The sequence below is a fragment of the Monosiga brevicollis genome, genomic scaffold (genome assembly GCF_000002865.3).
Source record: "Monosiga brevicollis MX1 MONBRscaffold_24 genomic scaffold, whole genome shotgun sequence".
Taxonomy (NCBI): domain Eukaryota; class Choanoflagellata; order Craspedida; family Salpingoecidae; genus Monosiga; species Monosiga brevicollis.
This window is the reverse complement of record NW_001865061.1, coordinates 242,841-259,763: the sequence shown is the minus strand read 5'-3', so window position 1 is coordinate 259,763 and position 16,923 is coordinate 242,841. Positions and strand designations below refer to the sequence as shown.

The following is a 16,923-nucleotide window of genomic DNA, read 5'->3' as shown; positions in this document are numbered from 1 at the left end:
CACCAAGACTTGTCGTCTTCCAGCCTGGAGGGATGGGTCAAGCACGTCATGTACACAGAATAACGGCACCTCGATGCAATCATGCCTGGACGTTTGTATGTCAATTTTTGATCTCTGCTATTTTATCAAGAAAAAAAGTGAGATCTTTGAGATGGATCATGAGAGGGGTACGAGTACCGGCTTGTCCGACCACAGACCACTAGCCCCTACCGTGCTGCGCAAAGGTGACCGCGCTCCCAACTGGAGAGGAAAGGAGCAGCGGGCCTAGCATGGCCCCAAAATGGGGTGCAGCACGGGAATATTGGAGGCCGGCAGCGGGTTACATCAGCCAATCCACGCCCGAAAAGGGTTTTGTAGATTGGACATCACAAGGGAGAGCCAGTAGATCGCAGCCCACAATCACGACGGCACCTCAGGATAGCACCGTTGGTTGCTTGGAAAAGCAACGACAGGGCACGGGGGCAGAGAAGTCGATGAAAATATGCCGCCCTATCTCAGCCAAGAGGGGCCACATCATGTGGACGTAGCCTGTCAAGGGGCATTCAGAGACCAGCATATGAGCGGGAAAGCGCAGGAAGCATGCAACGGCGTGGCAAGGAGGAAAAGGACCGACCTTGAGCTTGGCTGCAATTTCTTCGGCGGCCTTGTCGAGGTCGTATTCGCGAAGCTTTTTGAAAGGGCGCGGCATTTCAAGCAGGCTGACAACGACATTGCCGTTGACCGTGACCTCGAAACAGCCGCGACGCGGCTAGGATTTTGAGAATGCATGCAAGACGATGAGCATCAGCCAAAAAAAAAAAAAAAAAAAAGAGGGGTTGCTGCACCAAGAAAGGAACCCAATTAAAGGATGGGAACGAGTACCTTTTCAGAGTTGAAGACGATTTGAGCGTCTGGGTGTTGGTCCTTGACCAGGGTCTCCAGTTTAGCGGCCGAGCGCTTGAACACGCCTCAGCTTTTGCAGCCCTCAATGTAGACTGCATCGAACATGTATTGCAACCCCACATGAAAACAACGAGTGAGCGAGGCATCGTGACGGCCATGACGTGTTTGGACCAGCAGTCTCGATGCCAACCGGCACAGGCCAAGCATACCTTGGACATCCTGCTTGGCCTTGTTGAGGGCTTCCGGGTCGACAGTGGTCCTGGCCCCCTTGGCCCCCTTGGTCGCTGAGCGAGCACACGTGAGTCGTGAGGTGTCGTCACCTATCCATACATGCAGGGACGGCTTCCCTGCCCTTCCATACAAAAGCTAAACAACGACAAGACAATACACAAGGATTAAGCACCTACCAGTGGCCTTGGTTGACTTGGCCGTCTTGGCCTTTGTCGTGGCCGCCGTGGCCGCCGTCCGCTTGGCCCCCTTCCGCGGCGCCATCCTGAGAACGTGTGAGAGCTCAAAAAAATTAGAGTCAAAGTGATTTGTTGAAAACAGTAGTTCTGGATACTACTAATATTATGCGAGCCGTTGTTTCTGCTTGTATCAACTCTATGCACAAGATGATGTGACGTGGCAATTTTTTTCCTTTTGCGTGTGTGTGCGCGCGCTGGTGAGAGGACAAATCAGGATCAAGGGATCAGTGAGCAGTGCCAGTGAGCAGTACCAGGACCAGGACCAGTACCAGGACGGCGTGGTATGTATGCGTTCTTGTGTGTGTGTGTGTGTGTGTGTGTGTGTGTGTGTGTGTGTGTGTGTGTGTGTGTGTGTGTGTGTGTGTGTGTGTGTGTGTGTGTGTGTGTGTGTGTGTGTGTGTGTGTGTGTATGGGATCCGATACCAGTGACGACTGGGGTGCATGTCGGAGAGAGGGGGGTGTTGTCCAAGCGGGCCGGGCGGATCGGGGGTCATCTGCGCTGTGGGGTGCTGAGGATTGAAATAGCGCGAGTTAGCCTGCTTTGGGCACGATCGGTCACCTTATTGCATTGACATGGTGCGAACATTTTTAGCTGCCGATCCTTGATGGTCGGAAGCTGAATGCGGTGGAGTTGCCGTTCGTGCCGATCGATCATCATGGAACTCGGCCAGCAACTGTACCAGGCATGTGCCTCACCGGATCCGCGAGAAGCGCTTCGGTTGTGCGAGAGTTGGGATGTGGATCAATTGTGGGACGCTGTTCAATACAAAGCCCAGGTGCGTAGAAAAGCTGAACAATCTTGGCCATGCATTGGATGAACCTGCCAGCGTTATCATGTAGTTTGGAGGCGTTGACAGAGCAAGGACCAATGCCTTTCTCATGTTGAGAGTTCCTGTGTTGTTCTTATGCAACTGGCTGCCTCCAGGATGGGACGACTGCTCTTCACATGTGCTGCTCTCGAGGTCATGCTGACACTGTGAGAATGCTCTCATATCATTTGGGCCCCGACGTTAGCAACAAGGTTGGAGTAACGACGAGATGATTCGCGCATCAGCGTTGTTTAAAGCTTTTCAGTTTGTCATATTGGAGTATGGCATCTCTGCGTGTGGTTGCTCTGCTCCTCCTAACCATTTCACGCTTGTGGCTGTATTTATGATGTTGGTGACGATCCTGATCATCTCAGGCGAAGCAGCAACCGCTGCACTTTGCTTGTCAGAGTGGTCAGGAGGAGACAGTGAAAATCTTGTTGGACCACCAAGTCAATGCTCAAGCCCAGGATCAGGTGAGTGAGCTCATAGCACGATGTGAGATTGATTTTCGTTTCCCAGTTTTGCCTCAATGAGCAATGTCTGCAGGACGGTTATACCCCTCTGCACTTTGCATGCAACGAAGGACATACGAAGGTCACAGAGCTTCTTTTACACCACGGCGTCGATCCAGCTGTTGAGAACCAGGTAACCGTTGGGCTCGAATCGTTTGCAATTGGGTTTATCCTCCTGGAGTGCGTACTATGCATGTTGCTGTGCTGCATTCAATGCGACATAGATTGGCAACACAGCACTGCACGGGGCCTGCAGGAAAGGCCACCTCGAGGTCGTAAATCTGCTGCTGGAACACAAAGTTGATGCAGAAGTTAAGAACAAGGTTTGAATTGCACACAACGAAGAACAACGGTTTTATGTTCCTTTTTACTCGAGTGACAACACATGGCTTTGCTTGTATGTACTATGTAATCTTGACCGTGGTCGCAATGCAATAAACGTCGCCACGCTTGCTGTGCAATTTGTATTGCAGTTGTGCATAACACCGCTGCACTTTGCGTGTGCCAATGGCCATGTGGAAGTTGTGAAAAGGTTGCTAGACCTAAACGTCAACGCCCAAGTAAAGGAGAAGGTACGTCAAAGAGCCTAGGCATTGATCCTGTAGATGTTGTTACTTACAGATCTGTTTTGGGCAGTGACTTGTGTGTCGTTGTTAATGCACTTAACCTAATGATTCTGAACGTGCCATGAAACGCTATGTCAACGCCGGGTTTGTATTGCGGACGTGGCCTGAAGTCGAACTTGACACCGCTGCACTGTGCGTGCATCCATGGTCACACTGAGATTGTGAAGCTATTGTTGGCGCAACAGGTTGATCCCGATTTCAAAAGCCAGGTCCGTATTGCTGACCTCAAGAGTTTTGGAGTTGCTCTGCTCGTTCGCCAGAGTCCACCTGTTTCTGCTTTCCCATCATCCATGTGCAAACGCTATTGCACCACTGACGGTTCTTAGGAGAACCTGACACCGCTGCACTATGCGTGCATCAATGGTAACACTGAGATTGTGAAGCTATTGTTGGCGCAACAGGTTGATCCCGATCCCAAAGGCCAGGTCTGTATTGCTGACCTCAAGAGTTTTGGAGTTGCATCATATCCTTCTGTTCGTTCGCCAGCAGTCCACCAGTTGTTCTTTGTCTAACCAATTGCACCTACGGTTCTTAGGAGAATCAGACACCGCTGCACTATGCGTGCATCAATGGTAACACTGAGATTGTGAAGCTATTGTTGGCGCAACAGGTTGATCCCGATCCCAAAGGCCAGGTCTGTATTGCTGACCTCAAGAGTTTTGGAGTTGCATCATATCCTTCTGTTCGTTCGCCAGCAGTCACCAGTTGTACTTTGTCTAACCAATATCTACGGTCTGTAGGAGAATCAGACACCGCTGCACTATGCGTGCATCAATGGTAACACTGAGATTGTGAAGCTATTGTTGGCGCAACAGGTTGATCCCGATCCCAAAGGCCAGGTCTGTATTGCTGACCTCAAGAGTTTTGGAGTTGCATCATATCCTTCTGTTCGTTCGCCAGCAGTCACCAGTTGTACTTTGTCTAACCAATATCTACGGTCTGTAGGAGAATCAGACACCGCTGCACTGTGCGTGCATCAATGGTCACACTGAGATTGTGAGGTGGCTGCTGCATTTGGGTGCTCAGCCTGGAGTAACAGATATGGTTAGTATAGTTATTCATCTTTGACTCATCAAGCATCCAGTTGACCCATCCACTCCCATCATGCTTTCTTCAAGACCGCCCTGTTCTTAGTTTTTTGTCTAAAATTTCGTGCAACTGCTTTGTTTTTTTTGTTTGTTTCGCACGCAACCGTCTTGCGATTGTCGCTGCTCATCTGCTTGATGCTCGTTTGAAATTTGCTGATGAATATCAACAACGAGCATATGTTGGGCTGGCTTGTTGTTCCAGACTGATTGGATAACAATGTTGTGTCTTGATTCACCAATGAGCATAGAATGGAGACGTGCCTCTGCATGTCGCCTGTGCTTCCAACCACTCAGAAGTGGTCAGCGTCTTGATCCACTACGGCGCCGATGTTGGAGCTAAAAACAAAGTTGGTACCTTTTGGCAAAGTCATTTTAATGTGCTTTCTCAATCCTCGATGGCGGTTGAGGATTTTTTAACATCCATGTCGGTTTTTAATCGTGATGATGACCAACATGCCAATGCTCTGCTGTTAGAATGGCGCTACGCCTTTGCATGTGGCTGGCAGGCAAGGTAGCCAGGACCTAATAGTGCTGTTGCTGCGAAGTGGTGCTGATACTCGAGTTATGGACAACGTAAGTACAGGTGATAATGAACACTTTTCGGCATGCCGTGGTTTGTCTTGCTCTCATTTGATCGGCTTGTACCTGTTGTTTGGCCGTTCGCTTTTTGGCGGGGGTGGGGGGCAGAGTGGCAGCACACCGTATGATACAGCGTGCAAAGAAAAAACTGACGAAGCCCGTGAAGTCATGGCACAGTATTCCGTGCCTCCCACACTGCGCGCGCGTGCCATTCAACGTCCGGCTTGTTGGCATGCCTGGCTTCCACCGCTCACCAGCATTGTACCCACCACCAAGGTTGGTGCCTAAGCGAGTCTTTTATTTCGAATTTCAAACACTCATAAATTGTTGTTGTTTTCTTCCTGCAAATACTTCTTCGCCTCTCATCCCCTTACCGCTGATAGACCGCTGTTTCCGTTGCCCTGGAAATCAGTGGCTGGTTCCTGTCTTTTCTCCCTGAGCCCGCTGCAACCGATGAGTTGCCATATCTTCATGCCTTTGTTTTTAACCCCCTGCCACGCCGATCCGGACTTCACGATGAAGTTACAGCCATCACAAAGGTCATGAATGAGAATTTGCCTGATCCGCCTCAAGTCGATTGGGTTGTATTCCAGGAAAACGCCACTGCAGCAAGCTCGGCGCTTGATCAGGCCACCAACGTACCTACGACATTGGCCAGTCGAATGGCCATGCTGCAGCCGGAATCTGACGACTTGGGTGCTGTGCTGCAGGAGCTTCATAGGATTGTAAACCGATTCGATCTCGAACCTCATCTAGAGGCGCTTCAGCAGCAGTTGACCGTGTTCGCCGCTTTGCCAGTGGGACCATATACACTCGCACCTACGCCTGAGACACCGCTCGTTGACCACGTGGAGGCAATAGGCAAGCTAAAGGACTTGTACTCTGCGGCAGGCGAGCACAAAGCCCTTCTCAATCGCTCGGACAGAAATATCAAACGGCTTGTGCTGGCTTTTGTGGATGCTTTGGATGCTTTGAAGGAAGTTGGGTGCGACAGCTTACGAACACTGATCCAGAAAGCCCGACAATCAGATGCAGAACCAAGTTCGCTTCAGAGCTTGGACAAAAGCTGGAATGAGCTTTGCCAGATACACCGGGAGTTGAGCCAGCATGAGCTGAACGGGCTTAAAGAGCTAGCCGATTGGCAGCCACTGCCAGGCCTCAAAAATCAGGATTGGTATCTGACTTTTGTTCGTCATGAAACGCAGGCTTTGGTGCAAAAGTTGCGAGACATGAATGATTGGCAGGCCACGACGCTCTTCGTGCTGGCCTCGTGCATGAGTCATGTGGACAGCTTGACTCAAGGCGTTGATGATAAATCGGTTGCTGCCCACGAGGAACTTACCAAACTTCAGACCGAGATTCAAAACAGCAGAGCGGCTCTTCAGCTCTTGCCCGAAGATATGCATCCAAGCCTCGAACACAAGCTGCAAGAAAAGAAGGAACGCCTTGGCGTCTTGCGGCAGGAACTATCAAAGCAGCCACACGTAGACCACGTCGCAGAGCTCGCCCAGCTGCTGCATCAACACTTCCCAGCTTTGCTGGTGTTTTTGGACCCTGCGCAGAGCACGCTGGGAGCGCATCTCTACAAGGTGCTTGGCGACGACCTTCCATCCAGGCTCATTTTGGAGGCCATGACCGAAGTAGACCAGGGTTTGACGCTCTCGAGCCTGGGCGAGCTTGATCTCCAGTACAAACAAAATCACAAGGTATACAAAGCCCGCGCAGCGCTGCCGAATCTTCCAGAACAAGATTTGGCTGTCAAGGAGTATGCATTTGCTCGTCAACACAAGCAAGAGCACTGTCGCACGTTTCTGCGTGAGCTTCGCGCCATGCGCCAGCTTAAACACACGCACATCATCCCCGTCCTTGGCGCGCTAGTGGGCGTACACAGTGGTCACCCAAGTGCCTACTTGGTGCAGCCATGGTGTGCACAGGGTGATCTGCAGCAGTGGCTCAGCGATGCACGCCACCTGGCCACTTCGAACGTGATCGCAAGTTTGATGAAGCAACTGCGCACAGCTCTGGCCTTTATGCATAGCAAGGGTCTGGTGCACCGAGATGTCAAGCTGAGCAATGTCATGCTGGACGGCTCGGAGGACCAGCCTGTTGTGCGGCTTGGCGATTTCGACATTGTCAAGGCGGCAGCCGAGACTACGATGCTACCTTGCACGACTACCGCAGCGTCGGGCACCGCAGGCTATATGGCACCCGAGGTGCTTTTCGGCCGAGGTCGTGTAGGGGCGCGTTCGGCACAGGATGCCTTTTCCTTCGGCTGTGTGCTGTACAACACCTACATGTACCCGCAGACGGTGCCACCTGCTCAGTCGCAAACCGATGAGGTCGTGGATCATTGCAGATGGAAGTTCCAAGCGGGAGATCGTGCCTACAGCTTTACGCACTTGGCTGCTGAGGTTTGTGTTATTCTCCACAGAGTTTTTCCAGAGTTGTCATATGCCTGATCCAGTGACATCGATTTGCCTGCAGATGTGTGACGAGACGAGCAATTTGCACAAGGAAACAAGGGCTTTCCTCGCGGCAGATTCAAAAAAACGTCCGAGCCTCTTGAGTGGCTCGCTTGTGGCTTGCCAGCCTGCCGTTGCGTCGCTTGCTGCTTCGAACATTGACATTTTGCATGATGCACCCGAGCTGATTCCCGAGGTGTGTCTTTGGTCATAAGATTATGAAAACGTCTGTATTGTTTATCTTCTACTCTCAAGTCAAAAACGTCTGACCAACCCCCTTTTATTAGGTGACTGAATTTATGAAGCTACTGGGTGCTGACGGGCAAGGGCCAGAAAACCTTCAAGTTGAGCGGGTAGAACGCGTGCAAAACCCTGTGCTCTGGGAGCGTTTTAATGCCAAGCGACAAGAAATGCTACAACGTATCACAAGTCAAGAGCACTATGAGCAGCTACAGACGGCCACATTTGACGCATTTTCAGGCTGTCCGGCTTTGTTCCGCGAAACTTCGTGTCAGGAGCGCCTGTTGCTCCACGGAATACCTTGCCGTGACTCGAAGTCTGACAAGTGCTCAGGTATCTTACGACGCGATAAGATTGTGCGCTTGGGCATGGACTGCCGATTTGCTGGCCAGAGCACTGGCCATCGATTCGGATATGGAATCTACTTGGCCGACCATCCTGGCTTGGTATGGCGTGGTTCATTCTTTCACGTTTCTCTGAGGCATCTTCATCTAGCATCCTCGCATGCAATCTGATGACGCGCCCCGTGCATTCTAGAGTCACCATTACGCCCACCCTGGACCCGACGGCGTTCGCATCGTGATCATTGTGCGGGCTCTCCTGGGCCATGCCTATGTGAAACCTTTGCCTGCTAAAAGAGCCCTCGCCCCGCCACTCTTAGACCCCGCGCCCAACAACGAACGGTGAGTGGAGTAAAAAAAAAAGCTAATGGCTCTGAAAAGCACGCCCTGCTTTTCTGTCTCACCGTATTTGCTTGCCTTTAGATATGACTCCGTGATCGCCACACCACCAAGAGAAAATATCCAAGTGGTGATGTTTGACAATGCGCAGATGTATCCCGAACTGATCGTCTACTACACGAGTAAATAGGCGTCCGTCTACTTTTGAGTCACCGCCTGTGGCCAAGGATAGTTGCGTGTTGATGTGGTGCCTCATTATGGTGGGAGTTGTTTCGGTGGTGTCGCAAGCATTTCTGATTTTTTGATTATTTTCTCACGCGAGTTCTGCTTTGGTCTCGCGCACTGGTCCGGGCGTGGGCCGCAGACGCTGGGAGACTACGTTTAAATTGCTCACATGTGAAAAATCCTAGTCCTGATGCATCATCAGCCAAACTCGCGCCTGAACATCATATCTCGATAATGCTTTTTCCTTGTTTTTTTTTTTTTTTTGGTTTTTTTTTCTCAAAGAGTCTTCTTATCAGGTGATGATAGCATTGAAGAGCCCATCGACTCAACGTGCGGCCCCCTCACCGCCACCCTGCTATTGATTTTTATTCCGGCTTGCGGTGCCTGCTTGCTTCGTCAACGACGTTGAGCTCAGTTTCATGTCGAACTAGAATTGGGTTTTGTGAACGTTTTCTTGAACGTTTAAATTGGGCCGGAGCTAAGGGCCGAAATGAATTTGTGATCGGTCTCAACTTCCGTTCCGGATCGGATTTTGAATGGGGCCAATTCGGCACGCAAGGGTGCAGACAAGCTTTTACTACCGTTATCTCAATTACAAGAAGAATATCCTTCAGGGTGGTGGACTGGAACCAAACCGCCTCAGCATGATTCTTTTAGAGCAAGCGAAGAGGCTAGAGTTCATCCAGCAAATTCTAATTCACAACATGAAGCCGAGAGTGACTGACAGGTGGGCACGGTGGGCCATCAAACAAGAGGGAGAAAAGAGGAGAGTAGCGAGAAAGGAGAGTGTGAGTCCCTACCTTGTCATCATCACTACGCAGCGAGTCGAGCGAAGTTCTATGGGTGCCGGTATTGCCAGGTTTCATCATTGCGACAGTCGCAGCGGCGATAGCGTAAGAGAGCAGGTTGGGAGACGAGTGTTCGACGAGCACTTTGGCATGAGTAAAAGCAGGGATACAAGGGACGCAAGCACAAACCGCTTGGAGATGGAACGAGAAGCTAGGGCTGGCGAAACGACGATACTGCCGGGTGAGGCCTCTATGGGCTTTTGCCGTTGCAGAACCGAGGTTTCTGGCGCTTTTCGGCGAAGGCTTGCTGGACCCATGTTCGGTTTCTTGGCCGAAGGTTCGCCCGAGGGATTGCTGTCATTGTCAACAGCAGCCTGGTGTTGCATGACACGGGCGCGCGGCCGACCACGCCGACGACGCTGCGGAGGGTCCTCAGCGGGCGAGTCCAAGCCCAAACTGTCAGTGTGCATGAGATAGCGCTCTGACAAATAGCCAAGGTCTAAGTCGAGAGATTGAGAGGGAGCGCGCACCTGCGCTTGCGCTGGACAAGAGGCTGATCAGGGCTACCAGGACGATCTTCGAGATCTGTGTCGTCAGTTTGCTCGTCCGAGTCATGGTGGGGTTGTGATAAGAGTCCCAGCGAGGCAGCGTCACTGCCCTGGGGCACGGGGGCGTCATCTGGGGAAGACGGGTTTATCAGCCAAAAAAAGATTGCGCTGCCAGGGTGAGGGCAACAAAGCGTACTATGTAGCTGATTGAGGTATTGCCGCTTGTTGTGCTTTAGCTGCTGCGCCTAGACATGGGTGCGTTTGGCGGTGGGTGAGGATGTGATGTGATTGTGACAATAAAAAGACCTTTGAAGAGAGAAGAGCATCGGGTGAGAGGTGTATACCACGAGCATCATGTGTTCATAGTCGTTGACGCGATGCTGCACATGGGACTCAAATTGTCGGTATGCTGTGCGAAAGGTTTGCAGTCGTGCGCGACGTGATCGTTGAAGCTCAAGGAGCTCGTCCTGGCCAACCATTGTGGTGAGGTGCTTCCACGAGCCGGTGGTGGTGGCGGCGAGCGGCATGTTTTTCGGCTTGGTCGATACTCACCTCCACGACGGCAATTGAGGCTGTCAAGGAGCGCAACACAGCAGCCACGCCTGTCGCAGCCGTGTGGCGGGACGACTGAGGTTTGAGCACGCATCGCGCCAACGTCTAGGGAGGGACACGAGGGTACAGGTGCACATCAGGGCGACAGCATGTCCATTGGAATGAGATCAAGAGCAAGCGAGCTTCAACAGACTCGATCGTCATTGGACCAGGTCAAGAGGAGGCGCCTTGGGTCGAGGCCATCCTTTTCCAGCCGGGCATCGCTTTCTGTGTCAAAAGAGGAGAAGTTGAGCCAGACCAAGTATTGGGCACACATTGACAAGGGCGGTGTCTTCAATGAAAGAAGCATGACGTGGTTTGGGTGGACCAACTCTGAATGGCCGTTTGCAGCATCTCCGTCAGCTGTTGAGCGTCCAAATTGAGTTTACGTGCGGCCACTTCCAGTTCTCGGGGTGATACTGCAGGCGGAGGCGGATGCGATCGGGAAGAGTGTGAGAACTGGTGCTGGTTCGGCTCTTCAAAGGGGGAAGAGGAGCGCCTGGGAGCGGCGCACATCCACCCGTACATGATCCGCGCCATTCTTGCAGGCCTTGATAGCATATAAAGTGGTGTGGGTCACCGTCGTTGCTCCAGACGACGTTGAGAATTTTCTTCTCTCCCACTGCACGAGGGCAGCAAAAAGACCACAAGGTTGATGCGTGAGGCACCGTGTGTTGGTCTGGACTTGCGCCAAGAGCGGTCGGGGTCAGTATCCTTACGCTTGGTGCTGAATTGCCGCGTTGTCGTCACGGCCACCGCATCCATCTTGAATAACCCGCACAGCTGCCAAATCAATTCAGAGAGAGAGAGACAGCAGAGGCAGCAAAGGATGGAAGAGCAGAGCTCAAAAAAGGCAAGGAGGTCCAGGAGGCTGAGGAGGTAGAGGAGGTAGAGAGGTAGAGGCAGACGAGGAGGTCCAGGAGGCTGAGGAGTCCGAGGAGGTCAGTAGAGACAGACGAGGAGGTCCAGGAGGTAGAGAGTTAGAGAGGTAGAGAGGTAGAGAGGTAGAGAGGTAGAGAGGTAGAGAGGTAGAGAGGCAGAGGCAGACGAGGAGGGTGAGGAGGTAGAGGAGGCCGAGGAGGTAGAGGAGGTCAGAGGAGGTAGAGGAGGTAGAGGAGGCCGAGGAGGTAGAGGAGGTCAGAGGAGGTAGAGGAGGTAGAGGAGGCCGAGGAGGTAGAGGAGGTCAGAGGAGGTAGAGGAGGTAGAGGAGGTAGAGGAGGTAGAGGCTGGAGGACGATAGAGGGGGGAGAGGGGGTAGAGGTCAGTAGAGGACGTTGAAGGGGTAGAGGAGGTACAGGAGGTACAGGAGGTACAGGAGGTCAGTAGAGGAGGTAGAGGAGGCAGAGGAGGTCAGTAGAGGAGGTAGAGAGTTGGGTTGGTCGGGAGCGCCAGCCAAAAAAGAAAAGGTTGTCAGAAAAAGCTGTCAAAAGCAATAATTCGCGTGACACACACACACACACACACACACACATACACACACACACATACACACACACACACACACACACACACACACACACACACACACACACACACACCACTCTCTCTCTCTCTCTCTCTCTCTCGCACACACACACACACACGCAAATTTTTAAATCCGTGTGGTCCGCTGATGATGGAGGGTGGTGTGCGGGGACCGGCGGTGGTGGTGGTTGCGGGGCGGGCGAATGAGGCTCGGTGAGTGGGTGCTTGTACCAATGAACAACGGCCAATGGTCAATGGTCAATGGTTGCCGTGTGTGTGTGTTTTTTTTTCTTGGTCTTTGTCTCATGTGGCCCATTTGTGCAGGCGGACGCTCGAAGCTTTGGGGGTGTACGATGCGTCTCGGAAGATTGGACGGGGTGCGGCCGATGACTTGCCCGCGGATGGGGCGGGTCTATTGCTGGTGCCAGTGACGCCGGCTGGGCTGGCCGATACCGAGACGGCGGCTCGCATTGGTGATCTGGGCCAGGTCCTAGCAAAAGTCGAGCTGGACGCTTCCTTGAAGCAGCGGGTGCGGGCTGAAAAGCCGCAACAGCGCCTTTTACAGGCACTGCAGGCTTGGTGTGCTGCAGGTGATCCGTCGTTGGTCAAAGCGGGTGCTCAGCTTGGACAGTCGGATGCGCTGCCTCTGCCTCCCAAGTTTGAGGTGCACGGCGACTTGGTCATGTTTCCCGCCTCGGCCTTTTCGACGCCACAATGGCACGACCTGCGAGGTACGCCGTGTGCCACGACCCATGATCGTCGGTGCAGCCAAAGCCCATGTCTGCGTGCAAGAGCGGAGCTTTCATCAGCACTTCTTCATTTGATCGCTCCTCATCTACTTGACCATGTGGGTGCCGTCTTACTCAGTTTTTAAATGATGGCCTGACTCGTGTTGTTTGCAGGTCGAGAGGGGTTTTGGGCTTGTGTGGCAGGCGCGCTCGGCAAGGAGCGGGTGGCCATTCGACGGGCCATTGCCGACAATTTGCGGCGCGAGGCCCAGGTGGAGTTGGTGTTGGGTGCGGATGGCTGGGTCGAGCACGTTGACAATCGCGTGCGCTACACGTACGATGTGACGCGGTGCATGTTTTCGGCGGGCAACATTTCGGAAAAGCTGCGTGTAGCGGCCCTGCCCTGTGCCGACGAGGTGGTGGTGGATCTCTTTGCGGGGATTGGCTATTTTACGCTCCCATATTTAGTCCATGCGCGTGCGCGCTTCTTGCACGCCTGCGAGTGGAACCCGCATGCCGTTGAAGCCCTCCGGCGCAATCTCAAGCTCAATCAGGTGAATGCTGCAGAGGGCTGCTGGTTACGGCGTGCTGACTTGTTGAACCCGCTCGTGTTCATCATGTTACACGTACCCTGGGCGGGCCATAGGTGGCGGACCGGTGTGAAGTTCACGAGGGGGACAATCGGCAGGTAGCCCCGGTGGGCTGCGCTGATCGCGTCAACCTCGGCCTCATTCCCACGAGCAAAGAGTCTTGGGCCACGGTACGTGCCCGTGAACGGGCCAAGCTTTTTTTTTTTTTTTTTTTTTTTTTTCAAAGTAAAATTGGGATGGGCGGCGATGGAATGTGGGGGACGCGGCACTGCTGACAAGTTTCGATCCTTGGGTCTCTTGGCGCTTGGCTAGGCATTGGCGTGCTTGCGACCGGACCGAGGGGGCATGCTTCACGTGCACGAGAATGTGACTACCGGGGAGGGAGAGCAGAATGAGGCCGTATGGGCCCTCTTTGGCGCACAGCTGTGCGCCGACTTGACGGTGCGTAAGACGGCAGTGGCATGCAGATCAATGGATGGGTCTTCGTTCGTCCAGTGACCTGACAAGCTCATCAATGGGTGTGGTTCGGGTCTGTGCAGGCGCTGAGCGCGGGGCGGGTGGCTTGTACGGTACAGCACATTGAGTGTGTCAAGTCGTATGCGCCTCGAATCTATCACATGGTTCGTCAATCTGGTCGGCCTCGCAACGGGTTCCCGCTCGTATGCTGTGCGCTTATATTTGCGGTGGTGCTTGGCTCAGGTGTATGATGTCCGGGTGACGCCGGCTGCATCAGCGGAGGCGTCGAGTTAGACGATGTGTGCTTCTCAAAGGTTCATTGAGTGCCGAGCAGTCGAAGCAATTCCAATCACTTCATTCGAACCAGTTTCTGGTCAACATTGAATGTTCGGGAAACAACAAGAGTCGTGAACCACCCATCAAGCACAACAGAGGGCAAAGGAGAACACTCTCCTGGCGCGGATGATGGTCGGGCCTTGCAAAGCAAACACAAGTGCTTGGGAATGCCGGTGAACTGTTCAGAAGGGGGAACCCTTCAATTTGTTGGCGTGCCTTGATCGTCTCCATTAACATCTCAAGCAACATTGAATCTCTCTCTCCTGGCACGATATCGGCACGATGCCCATCTGTGTCGGCTCAGATGTCGCCGACAACGTGCGCCATAAGAAAAAAAAGCATGACATCCAAAATGATGACAATTGACCGTCCCCCTGCTAAAGTGCGAAATGTAACACACTACATCGCCTTGCGCGACCATGAGCACGCTTTGCAGCCTTCAAGGTTGTGTGCCGTGCATGATGCGCGGCCATGGCCGGGCGGCCGATAAGGCAAATCGGGTGATCTTCAGTGTGCCACACTGCTGCCACTGCCACTACTGCCACTGCCACTACTGCCACTGCCACTACTGCCACTACCACCAGCAGCAACGATCAATGATCTGTCATCACTTGTCTGGGGGGTGGACGCACGCTGTGGGCTCGGTCTTCACTGTCTGGCGATTTTTCCCAAATGGCCTGGTGCTCGACCTTGGCGTGTTTTTCTCTCCCTCACTCTGCTATCTGCTTCCTCGGCGACGAAAATCGCGCCAGCAAGGGACCAGAGGCATGATTGCAATCGCCACGCACGGTTCGGACAGGCGCACAAGTCCATTCGCACTCGCATCAAGAGTGGCGCAGAGAAAAGCGCAGAGAGAGATCAGTCAGTGCAGGTGCCTGCAAGGGGTGATAGGTCATGTTCTGGTTTGGAGGTTGGGTTGGCTGCTGCCAAGGGTGTTTGCCTGTTGAACAATTCGCGGGGGGCGCCGATTTCTGCCACAACAGTGTCAAGAGTAGGTACGAACTTTTGTCGAGTATGGAGATGGATTGGTTTGCGGATTGGTTTCTTCCAACATGGATGGGTTGACCACAAACATGCGTCAGTTTGTGGGGAATTGCAAGTGGGGCGACAGGGAGATTCCTTAAGAGAGAGAGAAGAGAAGAGAAGAGAAGAGGGGTGCAAAAACGCTGATTGTGTGCCTTTTCTCGACCCTGTCACCAACACCCACCCAATGATGCAAAGCGATACGGGGTAATGATCCTCGACCCGACCGACTGGGCGCAGCCAGCCTTCAAGATGGTTCGCTCGGACCGGGTGACGCCGAATTTTTCGCAGTCATGATCACCGGTCCGGCACAAACGAGCAAGAACGATGAGGGAAAGGTGACGCTCGTTGATACGATGGCAGCAGCGCAAATCAACGTCTTGATTACCATGGGTGGGGGTCAAAACTACTGCAGTCCTACTGACTGACATGCGACAATGGTTTCAGTGTGGGTTTTGCTTGTGCGCGATCCATGACGTTGCTGCGCACCCACCGAACCATCCGAGCGTTGTGCAGGCACACACACACGCTGGTGAACGTCAAAAGGGGAGAAACAGTTGTTGCGTGATGACTGCCGGGGCGGTCTACCGAGGCCAGGCTCGGTCAATCATCTCCTGTGGATTTTTTTCTCTTGGAATGATGCATGATGGTGTTGTGGTTGTGGCTGTGGCTCGTGCCTGATCCGAAAGTATTCTTGAGCATTGGCGAAGGTGTTGTCTCGCCCCGCCGCCAGTGCCGCTCGGTGTGAACGACACGCAACCACGTTTTCTCGCTTCGTGACCCATTTCGAGCTCGTACGGGAGTCTGCGCATTATAAGACCCATAATACCCACAAAGTACCCTACTGACACACCATCGTGCATGCTGCACACCCACACTTCATCCTACTCGCCCCACAAAAAATGACGTGATCACCGGCTTGTCATGAGTTGCCTTTTGTTTTGTGACGTTGCTCACTGTGGTGCCATCGCCTCTCAGCGCTGGCTTACCTTTGCCCTTTTTTTGATTGGCTTGTGCTCTTGGCTTGTGTTTTTGGCTTGTGCGTTGGTGGCGTTGTACAGTCGACACAAGCAAGACGCTTGGAGGTCGAATATCACCCTCTGCGTGTGCAAAGTCACATCACCGTGGGTCCATGCTATGGGTCTTTGGCTTTCTCATCTATACCAGCCTTGAAATCCCCCATCTCCCCCGCCATCGCCACATCTTCTGTGGTCCCACATGCCATTTCCCTTTGTGTTTGTGTTTCCCTTTTGTGTGTTTCATATGTTTTCGTGTTGCTTCTCTCTCTCTGGTCATGCTCCAGTGGCTTTTACCATCTCTACGATACATTGCGGGTTGCACCACATTCTCTGGCCAACACTGTCAAACAAAGGCAATTCCATCGAAATTCCCTTACTCTCTCTACCTCTCTCTGAAAACGCCACACGGCCTGCGACCCCTCTCTTTCCCCCACCACTCCCTCCCTCTCTCCCTCTCACACGACACGCGTTGGCACGTCGTCAGCTTCATTTTCAGGTCACGTCGTCACTTCTCTCTCTCTCTCTCTCTATCTGTGTGCGTGTGCGTGTGCGTGCGTGTGTGTGCCGCCATCGTTGGCCACAAGCATCGCGCGCCGAGTGCTTGAACCTGGTCGTCGCTGGTTCGACGGCTGGTCGACGGCACCGCCAGTTGAATGAAGCGCACTTGAGATCCCCTTTCAACTACACTCCCCTTGGTAAGATCGATTGCTCCGGCACACCTGCTCTGCCCTTTTTTTTTTTTTCGACTCTGTGCGTTCGTGAAGCGCCTTCCTCCCTTTCCTTGTGGCTGCAACACCCCCCCCCCCCCCA

The 16,923-nt window shown here is 53.1% G+C and overlaps 3 protein-coding genes across 3 annotated transcripts; 1 reads left to right on the top strand and 2 right to left on the bottom strand.

The window, feature by feature from the left end:
• Nucleotides 1-156: 156 nt before the first annotated feature.
• On the bottom strand, nucleotides 157-1,374 carry MONBRDRAFT_28163 (uncharacterized protein; the record flags this gene model as incomplete). Its single annotated transcript, XM_001748558.1, has 5 exons — nucleotides 157-264; nucleotides 614-748; nucleotides 862-947; nucleotides 1,092-1,166; nucleotides 1,290-1,374. The coding sequence occupies 5 exons, from the start codon at nucleotides 1,372-1,374 to the stop codon at nucleotides 157-159; spliced, it is 489 nt and encodes a 162-aa protein (XP_001748610.1).
• Nucleotides 1,375-9,435: 8,061 nt separating this feature from the next.
• Nucleotides 9,436-10,552, bottom strand: MONBRDRAFT_10833 (uncharacterized protein; the record flags this gene model as incomplete). Its single annotated transcript, XM_001748557.1, has 2 exons — nucleotides 9,436-9,857; nucleotides 10,459-10,552. The coding sequence occupies 2 exons, from the start codon at nucleotides 10,550-10,552 to the stop codon at nucleotides 9,436-9,438; spliced, it is 516 nt and encodes a 171-aa protein (XP_001748609.1).
• Nucleotides 10,553-12,109: 1,557 nt separating this feature from the next.
• MONBRDRAFT_28161 (uncharacterized protein) lies at nucleotides 12,110-14,201 on the top strand (the record flags this gene model as incomplete). Its single annotated transcript, XM_001748627.1, has 7 exons — nucleotides 12,110-12,174; nucleotides 12,286-12,692; nucleotides 12,864-13,243; nucleotides 13,336-13,449; nucleotides 13,592-13,720; nucleotides 13,819-13,899; nucleotides 14,013-14,201. The coding sequence occupies 7 exons, from the start codon at nucleotides 12,110-12,112 to the stop codon at nucleotides 14,199-14,201; spliced, it is 1,365 nt and encodes a 454-aa protein (XP_001748679.1).
• Between the last annotated feature and the right edge of the window lie 2,722 nt (nucleotides 14,202-16,923).